This window comes from Lampetra fluviatilis, chromosome 81 (assembly GCF_964198595.1).
Source record: "Lampetra fluviatilis chromosome 81, kcLamFluv1.1, whole genome shotgun sequence".
Classification (NCBI taxonomy): domain Eukaryota; kingdom Metazoa; phylum Chordata; class Hyperoartia; order Petromyzontiformes; family Petromyzontidae; genus Lampetra; species Lampetra fluviatilis.
In genome coordinates, this window is record NC_136355.1 from 455,353 (window position 1) to 469,690 (window position 14,338).

General features: G+C 54.0%; 1 protein-coding gene across 1 annotated transcript in view; it reads right to left on the reverse strand.

The window, feature by feature from the left end:
• LOC144953700 (PDZ domain-containing protein GIPC1-like) overlaps positions 1-8,580 on the reverse strand; it is a 10,069-nt gene extending 1,489 nt beyond the window's left edge. The window contains exons 1-2 of the mRNA XM_078884260.1: positions 8,129-8,580; positions 4,496-4,681 (exon numbers count right to left, since the gene is read on the reverse strand). Coding sequence (XP_078740386.1) covers positions 4,496-4,681; positions 8,129-8,464 — 522 coding nt within the window. The 5' untranslated portion in view covers positions 8,465-8,580. The remainder of the gene's footprint in view (positions 1-4,495; positions 4,682-8,128) is intronic.
• Between the last annotated feature and the right edge of the window lie 5,758 nt (positions 8,581-14,338).

Here is a 14,338-nt window from a genome sequence, read left to right on the forward strand (position 1 = left end):
TACATGACCAGAATCAGAATTTTATTGGTTCTTTCGGTAAAGTCAAGTAGAAGGGAAATAATGAAATAAGATTATTTTATTGGTTTATTTTATTTAAATAATAAAAATAAAACAATAAACTAATTTTATTACGTTTTATTTAATGTTTTATTATTTTATTATTTCCCTTCTACGTGACTTTACCGAACGAAACCAAGAAGATGAATCCCTGCAGTCACGAAAGCTTTAAATCGAAACAGAATCAGAATCTTGACTAACACTGGAAGAATCCGAAGGTGCAAAAAGCGCTTCAAATCGACAAGATGAAGACACGAAGCACGATACCGACATTGCTGCTGATCTAGTGAAGTAGCATTGACAACTCTCGCACCATCTCTCTCTAACCCTCCCATCTGTCTCTAACCCTCCCATCTGTCTCTAACCCTCCCATCTGTCTCTAACCCTCCCATCTGTCTCTAACCCTCCCATCTCTCTCTAACCCTCCCATCTCTCTCTAACCCTCCCATCTCTCTCTAACCCTCCCATCTCTCTCTAACCCTCCCATCTCTCTCTAACCCTCCCATCTCTCTCTAACCCTCCCATCTCTCTCTAACCCTCCCATCTCTCTCTAACCCTCCCATCTCTCTCTAACCCTCCCATCTCTCTCTAACCCTCCCATCTCTCTCTAACCCTCCCATCTCTCTCTAACCCTCCCATCTCTCTCTAACCCTCCCATCTCTCTCTAACCCTCCCATCTCTCTCTAACCCTCCCATCTCTCTCTAACCCTCCCATCTCTCTCAACCCCTCCCATCTCTCTAACCCTCCACTCTCTCTACCCTCCCATCTCTCTCTCCCCCCCATCTCTCTCTCCCCCCCATCTCTCTCCCCCCATCTCTCTCCCCCACTCTCTCCCCCCATCTCTCTCCCCCCCCCATCACTCTCCCCCCCCCCATCTCTCTCCCCCCCCCATCTCTCCCCCCCCCCATCTCTCCCCCCCCCCATCTCTCCCCCCCCCATCTCTCCCCCCCCCCCATCTCTCCCCCCCCCATCTCTCCCCCCCCCCATCTCTCCCCCCCCCATCTCTCCCCCCCCCACTCTCTCCCCCCCATCACTCTCTCCCCCCATCTCTCCCCCCCCCATCTCTCCCCCCCCATATCTCCCCCCCATCTCTCCCCCCATCTCTCCCTCCCCCCATCTCTCCTCCCCCCCCCATCTCTCTCCCCCCCCATCTCTCTCCCCCCCCCATCTCTCTCCCCCCCCCATCTCTCCCCCCCCCCATCTCTCTCCCCCCCATCTCCGCCCCATCTATCCCCCCCCCCCACTCTCTCTCCCACCCCCATCTCTCTCCCCCCCCATCTCTCCCCCCCCCCCATCTCTCTCCCCCCCCATCTCCCCCCCCCCCCATCTCTCTCCCACCCCCCATCTCTCTCCCCCCCCCATCTCTCTCCCCCCCCATCTCTCCCCCCCCCCCCATCTCTCCCCCCCCCATCTCTCTCCCCCCCCATCTCCCCCCCCCCATCTCTCCCCCCCCCCATCTCCCCGCCCCCATCTCTCTCCCACCCCATCTCTCTCCCCCCCCCATCTCTCTCCCCCCCCCCATCTCTCTCCCACCCCCATCTCTCCCCCCCCCCATCTCTCCCCCCCCCCCATCTCTCCCCCCCCCATCTCTCCCCCCCCCATCTCTCCCCCCCCCATATCTCCCCCCCCCATCTCACCCCCCATCTCTCCCTCCCCCCATCTCTCCTCCCCCCCCCATCTCTCCCCCCCCCCCATCTCTCTCCCCCCCCCATCTCTCCCCCCCCCCCATCTCTCTCCCCCCCCCATCTCCTCCCCCCCCCCATCTCTCTCCCCCCATCTCCCCCCCCATCTCTCCCCCCCCCATCTCTCTCCCCCCATCTCTCCCCCCCCCCATCTCTCTGCCCCCCCATCTCTCTGCCCCCCCCCATCTCTCCCCCCCCCCATCTCTCCCCCCCATCTCTCCCTCCCCCCATCTCTCCACCCCCCCCCATCTCTCTCCCCCCCCCCATCTCTCTCCCCCCCCCCATCTCTCCCCCCCCCACTCTCTCCCCCCCCCATCTCTCCCACCCCCATCTCTCTCCCCCCCCCATCTCTCTCCCCCCCCCCCCATCTCTCCCCCCCCCATCTCTCTCCCACCCCCATCTCTCTCCCCCCCCCATCTCTCTCCCCCCCCATCTCTCCACCCCCCCCCCCATCTCTCCCCCCCCCCATCTCTCTCCCACCCCCATCTCTCTCCCCCCATCACTCCCCCCCCCATCTCTCTCCCCCCCCCATCTCTCTCCCCCCCCCATCTCTCTCCCACCCCCATCTCTCCCCCCCCCCCATCTCTCCCCCCCATCTCTCCCTCCCCCCATCTCTCCTCCCCCCCCCCATCTCTCTCCCCCCCCCATCTCTCTCCCCCCCCCCATCTCTCTCCCCCCCCCCATCTCTCCCCCCCCCCCATCTCTCTCCCCCCCCCATCTCTCTCCCCCCCCCCCATCTCCCCCCCCCATCTCTCCCCCACCCCCATCTCTCTCCCCCCCCCCCATCTCTCCCCCCCCCCCCATCTCTCCCCCCCCATCTCTCTCCCCCCCCATCCCCCCCCCCCATCTCTCCCCCCCCCCATCTCTCTCCCACCCCCATCTCTCTCCCCCCCATCTCTCCCCCCCCATCTCTCCCCCCCCCATCTCTCTCCCCCCCCCATCTCTCTCCCCCCCCATCTCTCTCCCCCCCCATCTCTCTCCCCCCCCCATCTCTCCCCCCCCCCATCTCTCCCCCCCCCATCTCTCTCCCCCCCATCCCCCCCCCCATCTCTCCCCCCCCCCATCTCTCTCCCACCCCCATCTCTCTCCCACCCCCATCTCTCCCCCCATCTCTCCCCCCCCCCCCATCTCTCTCCCCCCCATCTCTCTCCCCCCCCCATCTCTCTCCCACCCCCATCTCTCCCCCCCCCCATCTCTCCCCCCCCCATCTCTCTCCCCCCCATCTCAATCCTCCCCCCATCTCTCCCCCCCCCCCCCATCTCTCTCCCCGCCATCTCTCTCCCCCCATCTCTCTCCCCCCCCCATCTCTCTCCCCCCCCCCCCCATCTCTCTCCCCCCCCCCCATCTCTCTCCCCCCCCCCATCTCTCTCCCCCCCCCATCTCTCTTCCCCCCATCTCCCCCCCCCCCATCTCTCCCCCCCCCCCCATCTCCCCCCCCCCATCTCAATCCTCCCCCCATCTCTCCCCCCCCCCCATCTCTCTCCCCCCCATCTCTCTCCCCCCCCCATCTCTCTCCCCCCCATCTCTCTCCCCCCCCCATCTCTCTCCCCCCCCCATCTCTCTCCCCCCCCCCATCTCTCTCCCCCCCCCAATCTCTCTCCCCCCCCCCATCTCTCTCCCCCCCCATCTCTCTCCCCCCCCCCCCATCTCTCTCCCCCCCCCCATCTCTCTCCCCCCCCCATCTCTCTCCCCCCCCCCCCATCTTTCTCTCCCCCCCCCCCATCTCTCTCCCCCCCCCCATCTCTCTCCCCCCCCCCATCTCTCTCCCCCCCCCCCATCTCTCTCCCCCCCCCCAATCTCTCTCCCCCCCCCCATCTCTCTCCCCCCCCCCCATCTCTCTCCCCCCCCCCCATCTCTCTCCCCCCCCCCCATCTCTCTCCCCCCCCCCCATCTCTCTCCCCCCCCCCATCTCTCCCCCCCCCCCCATCTCTCTCTCCCCCCCATCTCCCCCCCCCCATCTCTCCCCCCCCCCCATCTCTCTCCCACCCCCATCTCTCTCCCCCCCATCTCTCCCCCCCCATCTCTCTCCCCCCCCCCCCCATCTCTCTCCCACCCCCATCTCTCTCCCACCCCCCATCTCTCCCCCCCCCATCTCTCCCCCCCCCCCATCTCTCTCCCCCCCATCTCAATCCTCCCCCCATCTCTCCCCCCCCCCCATCTCTCTCCCCCCCATCTCTCCCCCCCCCATCTCTCTCCCCCCCCCATCTCTCTCCCCCCCCCCCATCTCTCCCCCCCCCCCATCTCCCCCCCCCCCCCATCTCCCCCCCCCCATCTCAATCCTCCCCCCATCTCTCCCCCCCCCCATCTCTCTCCCCCCATCTCTCTCCCCCCCCCATCTCTCTCCCCCCCATCTCTCTCCCCCCCCCCATCTCTCTCCCCCCCCCCATCTCTCTCCCCCCCCCCATCTCTCTCCCCCCCCCCCCCCACATCTCTCTCCCCCCATCTCTCTCCCCACCCCTCTCTCTCTCTCTCTCCCCACTCCCCATCTCTCCCCTCTACCCCCACTCTCTCCCCCACTCCCCACAATCTCTCCCCACCATCACTGCCCCCCCCCCATCTCTACCCCCCCACTCCCCACAATCTCTCCCCACCACCACCATCTCCCCCCCCCCCATCTCCCCCCCCCCCCCCATCTCCGCCCCCCCCCATCTCCCCCCCCCCCATCTCTCCCCTCTCCCTCCCCACTCCCCACTCTCCCCCCCACTCCCCACAATCTCTCCCCACCACCACCATCACCGCCCCCCCTCCCCCTCACCTTGATGAAGGCGTACCCGGCTCCGTTGTCGGTGATGGTGAGTCCCAGCGCCTCCTCCGACTTCACGATGGACACCTCCTTGGCGTGCCCCTTGACGTGCGCGAAGATGAAGTCCTCCAGGCCAATCTGGCCGCCCAGCAGACGCTGCATGTCCACCTTGTGCGAGTTGAGGGTGCAGAACAGGATCTGCGGGTAGAGAGACACACGCAGATAGACACACACAGTCACACACAGAGAAACACACAGAGAGACACACACAGATACACACAGATATACACACAGTCACACACACAGAGAGACACACAGAGACACACACACGCAGATAGACACACGCAGATAGACAGACACAGTCACACACAGTCACACACAGAGAGACACACAGATACACACACAGAGAGACACACACACAGAGATACACACACAGAGACACACACAGTCACACACACAGAGAGACACACAGTCACACACACAGATAGACACATATGCAGATAGACACACACAGAGACAACAAAGACAAAGATCCCCCGTATAGCCTTAACAGACTGTCGGGGCAAGTGCTGTTAGCGAGCACCTATGAAGGCTGGAACGGCACACGAGGGGGTGGGTGGCCCGGACGCTTTCGTCTCCCCAGTGCTAGCGATGTTTACACTCCGCACCAGGTACTCATTTGAGGCTGAGTCGACCTAGTGGAGGCCCAGGACTGGTTCAGATAATCGTCACTGGTGTTAGCCGTGAGCGGGATTTGAACTCGGGTCGCCGGGATCGTAGCGCAGCGCGCTGACCACTACTACACAGACACACACAGAGACACACACACACACAGACAGAGACACACACACAGAGACAGGTAGACACACACAGACACACACAGTGAGACACACACAGAGACACATACACAGACACACACAGACACACACACACAGACACACACACACAGACAGAGACATACACAGACACACACAGAGAGAGACACACACAGACACAGAGACAAACACAGACAGAGACAGACACACACAGAGACACACACAGAGACACACACGCAGAGACACACACACACACGCAGAGACACACACACACACAGACAGAGACAAACACAGACACACAGAGACACACAGAGACACATACACAGAGACACACACACAGAGACACACACACATACACAGATAGACACACAGAGACACACATACACAGATACACACACACATACACAGATAGACACACACACACACAGAGACACACACACACACAGAGACACACACACACACAGAGACACAGAGACACACAGACACACAGAGACACACACACACACAGAGACACACACACACAGAGACACACATACAGAGACACACGCACATACACAGATAGACACACACACACACACAGAGACACACACACACACACAGAGACACACACACACACACAGACACACACACACACACAGAGACACACACACACAGAGACACACACACACACAGCCATACACACACAGGTAGACACACACACACACACAGGTAGACACACACACACACACAGTGAGACACACACACACACAGTGAGACACACACAGACAGAGACACACACACAGACACACACACAGAGAGACACACACAGACACAGAGACACACACACAGACACACACAGACACGCACACACACAGACAGAGACACACACAGACACAGAGACACACACAGACACAGAGACAAACACACACAGACACACACACAGAGACACACACACACAGAGACACACACAGAGACAAACGCAGAGACAAACACAGAGGTGGTGGGTGGCCAGCACCACGCCCGGCCGCCTTTGTCTCCCCAGTGCTGGCGATGTTCACTACACAACGCACCAGGTACTCGTTAGGGCTCCCGCACGACCACCATCATCACCACCATCACCACCCCCATCATCACCACCTCCATCATCACCCCCATCACCACCCCCATCACCACCATCATCACCACCACCACCCCCCCCATCATCACCACCACCCTCACCACCCTCACCATCACCCTCACCACCTCCACAATCACCCCCATCACCACCCCCATCACCACCCCCATCACCACCCCCATCACCACCCCCATCATCACCACCCTCACCACCCTCATCACCCTCACCACCTCCACAATCACCCCCATCACCACCCCCATCACCACCATCATCACCACCACCACCACCACCATCACCCCCATCACCTTCAACCCTATCACCACCCCCATCACCACCCCCATCATCACCACCACCATCACCACCATCACCCCCCATCACCACCACCATCACCCTCACCATCACCACCACCACCCCCATCATCACCACCACCCCCACCACCCCCACCACCCTCACCACCCTCACCACCACCACCCTCACCATCACCCTCACCATCACCCTCACCATCACCCTCACCATCACCACCATCACCACCATCACCACCCTCACCACCACCATCACCCCCATCACCCCCATCACCACCATCACCACCATCACCACCCTCACCACCCCCACCACCACCACGCTCACCATCACCACCACCATCACCCCCATCACCACCACCGTCACCACCACCGTCACCACCATCACCACCCTTATCACAACCACCACCATCACCACCACCCTCACCACCATCACCCTCACCACCCCTATCATCACCATCACCACCATCACCACCCTCACCATTACCACCACCACCCTCACCACCACCATCACGCCCATCACCACCACCCCCACCACCACCATCACCACCACCCTCACCACCACCGTCACCACTATCACCACCATCACCACCACCACCCCAACACCACCACCCTCACCACCACCCTCACCCCCATCACCACCACCCTCACCCCCATCACCACCACCCATCACCACCATCATCACCACCCTCACCACCCCCGTCACCACCACCATCACTATCCTCACCCTCATCACAACCACCACCATCACCTCACCATCACCCTCATCACCACCACCACCCCCACCACTACCATCACCACCACCATCACCACCACCATCACCACCACCCTCACCACCACCGTCACCACCACCATCACCCCCAACACCACCACCACCACCACCCCCAATACCACCACCACCCCCAACACCACCACCACCCTCACCATCACCACCTCCCTCACCACCACCGTCAACACCACCACCACCCCCAACACCACCACCCTCACCCCCACCACCATCACCACCACCACCCTCGCCACCCCCGTCACCACCACCATCACAACCATCCCCATCACCACCACCCTCACCACCACCATCACCCCCATCACCACCACCCTCACCACTCCCACCCCCATCACCACCACCACCCTCACCACCACCACCATTACCACCCCCACCACCACCACCACCCTCACCACCACCCTCACCACCACCATCACCACCACCCCAAACACCACCACCCTCACCACCACCACCACCCTCACCCTCATCACCACCACCACCACCACCCTCACCCCCATCACCACCACCACCCATCACCATCACCACCATCACCACCACCCTCACCACCACCCTCACCATCACCCCCACCACCACCGTCACCCCCACCCCCATCATCATCACCACCCTCACCACCACCATCACCACCACCCTCACCACCACCACCACCGCCCTCACCTCAGCGGGTGAGATACCGAACGCGTGCGCGATCTTCTCGTAGAGCTCCCTCACGTTGGCGAAGCCCTCCACCCGCCCCGTGGCGCTGCCGTGAGCGAGCTGCGCGTGGAAGACGAGACGAGGCCGAGCCCCGGGGCCCGGCGCTGCGAGGCCTCCGACGCCGCCGGGGCCTAGCGCCGAGGCTTCCCGCGAAGAATTCAGGCGAGGTCGGTCGCTCCCCCCGACGTCTCCCGGAGTCGAGACGCCGCTGCCTCCGTCTTCGTCGTCCTTGACCAGAGACGACGACGACTCCCTCGATCGCTTCGTCGCCTTCTCCTTAAGCCACGACAAGGGCATGGCGGCGGCTGCTGCTGCTGGTTGTGTCAACGTCGCTGGAACGTTGGCGGACCGACGTTCGCCCGAGCTCAGGCGCCTCAGGAAGATTTTTACCCCGTTGGGGGTGAGGGGGGGGGAACCCGGATGTTGCGGTGTGTAGATACTATTTTTACAATTATTATAATTGTTATAATAGTCGTTATAATGTTTTAATTATCATCACGATGCTTAAAACGTTAGTTTGCTATGCGAGAATTTTTTTAAAAAATTCTGAGGTTACTTCGCGAACGTCGCCGCCGCAACGTTGCGGCAACTTTAGCGGGCCGTCGTTCGCCCCTCCCCTAACAAAGCCCCCCCCCCCCCGGTTAGGAACCCGGATGTTGCGGTGTCTAAATAATTAAATCAGCGATAATATTCTAATTATCATCTGTATAATTATATCGTGTTTATTATCATTATAATGCATAAAATGTAAATTTGCTGTAATGTTATTTTTTATTACAAGGTTACGTTGCGAACGTCGCGGCAACGTCGGGGCAACGTTCGCGGGCGGACGTTTGCCCCTCCCCTTGCAAAGTCCCGGATATTGCGGCGTCTAAATAATTAAATAAAGACGACACTATATTTATTATAATAAATAATTATTTATTATAATATAATAAAGATAGTATCGTCTTATTATTATTATTATATTGTTATAATAAATAATTATTATAATAAAGATAGTACCGTCTTTATTTAATTATTATGTATTTATAATAAATATAGTATCGTCATTATAATAATTATTATAAAGTTTAAAATGCTAATTTGCTATGTTAGAATATAAATAAATTATTCTGAGGTTTCGTTGCGAATTCTCGATTTGAAGCTTTCGTGACTGCAATGATTCATATTCTTGAATTTTTTCGGTAAAGTCACGTAGGTAAAAATTTTAAATTAATTAAAAAAATAGTTTTTAACAAATTAAAATTGATAATAAAAAATTTAACCCATGAAAACAAAGTTTTTCACTATAAATCTTTTATATGCGTGGCACCGGTTTTCTTTTATTATTCATTTCAGTTTTTCTTGAGTAAGAGTTTCATTTTTATCACATTGGTATTTTAAATTGAATATAAGGAAAGTCGTATATAAGGATTATAAGGTTTTCAGTCTTTGTATGATTGTTTATATTGTAAATTTTTGTTGTTTTCTTGACTAAGAAATTCATTTTCATTTGTATCACATTGGTACTATATTAAATTTGAGATTATAAATAAGGAAAGTCGTTATTTCAGTCTTTGTGTATGATTGTTCTAATATCACTCGCATTTCGATTTGACGGAAGTTGACGCAACCGTTCCATCTCTTCCAACGCTGGTAAATGGCAGAACTTTTTGTCTTGCACTTTGGAGCAGTCAAGCTCTTCCAATGGAATTCCTTCGAGTGATCTCACGCGGCTCAATGCGACGTATGCTTGACCTTTTGCATAAACTTTAGATCCCAAGTTGACGACTGCTCGTTCGACCTATGAACCCTGCATCTTATGGACAGTTACTGCCCAACAAAGGATAAGCGGAAGCATTCGTCTTTCTGCTGTGTACCTGCTGATAGTTTTTGCAGGAAATTCCACAGTCCTTGGTGCGATAATATGTTCGCCGATCTCAAAGAAATTTACTTTTACATTGGGCAAATATTCTGCATACATTTGTGCTCGTCGAAATAATGGCCAAATAATGTCAACAATTTCACCCATCGCACCATTAACGAGTCCATTAGTAGTGTCGACATTGTATCGAAGCATCACTTTTGCTCCGACAAAAGATCGTCAACTTTTTTGGCAATCCCCCGGTCTGGTTAATATCTTCCGGAATGAGCCTCTGTATGTTAATATTGTCAATATTTTTTGATGGCGTCAGAGATTCTGTCTGCTGCGCGGAGATTGATCATTTTGTTACCTTGTTGAAGGTAGTGTCGAAGAGCTTCGTGATTGTGTTCATCTACCAGCGCGTTGGTTGGATCAATGCGGAGCGCTTTTCCAATTGCGAAGTCACCACTTAGATTCCTGTCGACTTTTGCAATCAAAATTGAAATATGTTCCGACTTTGGCTCACCAATCCGCAAGTCGTTCAGGAGATCGATAAAAGTTGTGTCTCCTCCCTGTCGCATGTTCTGGGCACGTTCGCAGAATGACAAAGTGCGCCAAAGATGAGTTGCTGGTTCCGAGATCCTTGGTTGATGAAACACAGCACTTCCTCGAACTGGTGGGAGTTGCATCAAGTCACCGAACAGAAGAATATTGATACTTCCAAACAAATCGTTGCTATCCCTAAGTTGTTGCAAACGGGAGTTCAAATGTTCCAACATTTCGTATGGAACCATGGAGATCTCATCGATGATTAGAAATTGAGTGTTTCGCCATTGAAATCGTAAAGATTTCAAGTAGATTCCGGTGAGATTGGGTAGTTTTGTCAACTTGCCATCGTGTTGCACCGGCAATTTGAACATCGAGTCAAGAGTTCGACCCGAGATCAACTTCGCTGCGACACCAGTAAGAGCACCAACTTTCACCGAATCCATGTCCCCACCATAGCAACGACGAATCTGCTCCTTGATAAGGTTGAGCGTGAACGTTTTTCCAGTTCCAGCACCGCCAGTGATGAACATTCTAACGCGATCGAGTGATCCTCTCACCTGTTTCTCGATGCTTTTCGTGATAAAGTTGAAGAGATCTTTTTGGTCAACATTCATCTTTGCCAACGATGTTTCAAACTCGTCGCTTGGCCTAATGTCGTTATTATCATCTTGACCGATGTCATCAATGTCGTCATCGATAACTGAATCCGGCAATTGGATAAAAGCGTTGGCCTGATTAATTGCGTTTTCCAACTGTCGGTCTCGAGCACGATGAATCTCCCAGAGCCTGCTTGAATCTTTGAGTTGATCTTCTCTAGCCAGAAACGCACCCTTTGATGAATCATATCCTCTCAACAGTTCAGTCTCATCACAAAACGGCAAGTATTGTGCCAGAAGACTGTAATAGTAGTTCTCGGGATCGTTGGCTTCTCGGAAGGCTGGCACCCGTACGACAGCTGGGCGATTTCTGATTTTCATTTTCGTTCCGTCTAAAAGAGTCAACAAACGCAATTGTCGAACTGCTGGAATATCATCATATGCATCTTGGTCCCCAATATCTTCTTCATCGATTACTTTGCCGTAGTGAGGTTCGAATAACATAGCAAACTCCATCAGAGACATCTGCTCAAATTGATCAATTTGATGAGGATCTTGTGGATGGTTCGTATATCGCTCAAAGATGTTTTTGCAATAGCCGGCAGCTTCATCATTCACGAAACGGAGAACTTTGTAGCGCTGGTCAGGTTTGCGCGTGTTTAAGAAAACGCATCGGCGAGAAGATTGCTTCAAAAGCAGATGACACAATCGAAAGATGCATTCACAAGCAGAGACCTGTCGCTCTTGTAGAATTTTCATGCAAATTTTAAACAGTTTTGTTGATGTGCTACTTTCTTCTTGGCATATAATTCGAATTGCATCTCTCAAACCTGCAGACATCTCTGTGGGCTCGTTTTTTGAACAATATTTGGCGAGATACATTGCAATTGATTCGTTATTTCCGCATGGTTGAATATCCATGTTGCCCCTCCAACATTTTAACAGCTTCTCATTATAATTGTTGATAAAGTTTTCATCTGGATTGCGTTTCAATTCTTTGGTTCTTTTCGGTTAAGTCACGTCTAAAAATAAAATAATAAATTAAAATAACATATTACGACGTTTCGATTGCAACACAAGCAATCATCATCAGGTATAAAAGAAATAGCAACAAAAATCTAACTAGAAAACTATAGACAGACATACAAGCAGACAGACATCACAACGGCACACAGAGAGAGGACACAAATCGGCACAAAGAGAGGGGTCGTTTCTGTGACGGTCCCTTAAATATAGAGAGGGGGGGCGGGGACGGAGAGAGGGAGGGGGCAGAGAGAATTAGCATATCAATGAGTGTACGGCAACGTACTGCTGTTGCAAGTAAGATGACAATGTGGAACGGGCACGCAAAATTGAAAACGGGCACGCAAAATTGAAAATTAGGAGACAGGCACACGAAAATTAAATAACCTAGCAAAATATCGAAATGTGATGTAATACAACACAGAGAGTCGGTTAACACACAATTAACGCATAGCCTGGTTGATTACGTGTTTCAAAATTTGCTAAGTTAGAATTTTTGCGTGCCCGTTCCACATTGTCATCTTACTTGCAACAGCAGTACGTTGCCGTACACTCATTGATATGCTAATTCTCTCTGCCCCCTCCCTCTCTCCGTCCCCGCCCCCCCTCTCTATATTTAAGGGACCGTCACAGAAACGACCCCTCTCTTTGTGCCGATTTGTGTCCTCTCTCTGTGTGCCGTTGTGATGTCTGTCTGCTTGTATGTCTGTCTATAGTTTTCTAGTTAGATTTTTGTTGCTACTTCTTTTATACCTGATGATGATTGCTTGTGTTGCAATCGAAACGTCGTAATATGTTATTTTAATTTATTATTTTATTTTTAGACGTGACTTAACCGAAAAGAACCAAAGAATAATTCCTGCAGTCACGAAAGCTCCTAAATTAAGATTGCGTTTCAAAATACACATACGACCTCCGTTTTGATGAACTCGTCAGACGTATTTGCGACGATGTGAGTTCTTTCACTTGAAATTCGCGGAAAGTTGAAGCGACATTCAACGGAACGATTCTTATAGCACGTTTGGGTTTGATGATGTCGTTGAACACCACTGACTAGAGCTTTCATCGCCGGATCGTCTGGTCATGACTTCATCGATTCGAGCGATGCCTTCTGGAGTGTAAAAGCTTGGTGTTCCTTCGATCCAAACCAGCATGTGAAGATGTGGCGATCCGCGATTCTGGAACTCAACGCGCCACCAATGATCAACCAACTTTCCACGGAGAATTGTTTCATCTGATTTCAGTAAAGCCATCATTGCATTGACTCGAATCATGAAGTGACGGCTCACGACAATCGGATATTTCTCAATGAGTTTCTGAGCATCATATGTGCTTAAAGTTGTCGGATCTTTGTCGGGATTTCCATCAGCAATCAACAGTGCACAAATCATGTCTTTCCAATGGAGATCGTTGCAACTGAAAGTTATGAAGTAATTTGGCGGGCCCAAGCAACGGATCTGTGCAATGAGCTCGCTCTGAGCAGTATTCCAATACGCCATCGAGCCACGTAAGTTCTTGACATAGAGATGAACGTCTTCCACCATCGAGTTGTTGTTTTGGACCTTCTTTCCGAAAACACTGATGTTGCTCGTTATGCGATAATACTCGTACATTGAGAGAGCGTAAAACAGATAATCTGTGCGCTGAAATCTTGTATCATTGCCCATGATACGTGATTGAAAGTAATCCAATGCTGAGATTTGCACCGGTCGAGTTTCTGTGGAGGCTGCTCGCCTCTGTCTCCATCGTCCCCTCCGTATCATTACCCCCTTGCTGTCTGGTGGGGTCCGGACTTTCGTCCCCCATCTGCTCCCTATCCTGTACCCCCGTGAGTGCTGCGGATCGTGTGTGCATGCTCCCCCTGCGCTGATGTTAGCCGCGGAGCGCAAGTTGCCGCCGCCGTGCGCGCGAGATCAACAGCACAACAATGCGCAGCCGATTACGCGCTCGAGCCGCGGGGTTGGGGGTCAGGGGCCCACCACCGCGCCGCACTTACGCAAGTAACGAGCACACGCACGATCGCACAAAGCTAACAGCTTCAATGCGCACAGCGATTTCGCACACGCGAGCGGGGCACACGCCGACACAACGACTCGTCCCCTCCCGCACTCGCACGTGTACGTCAACACAAGTATCGTACAAGGACAATTCTCCTCT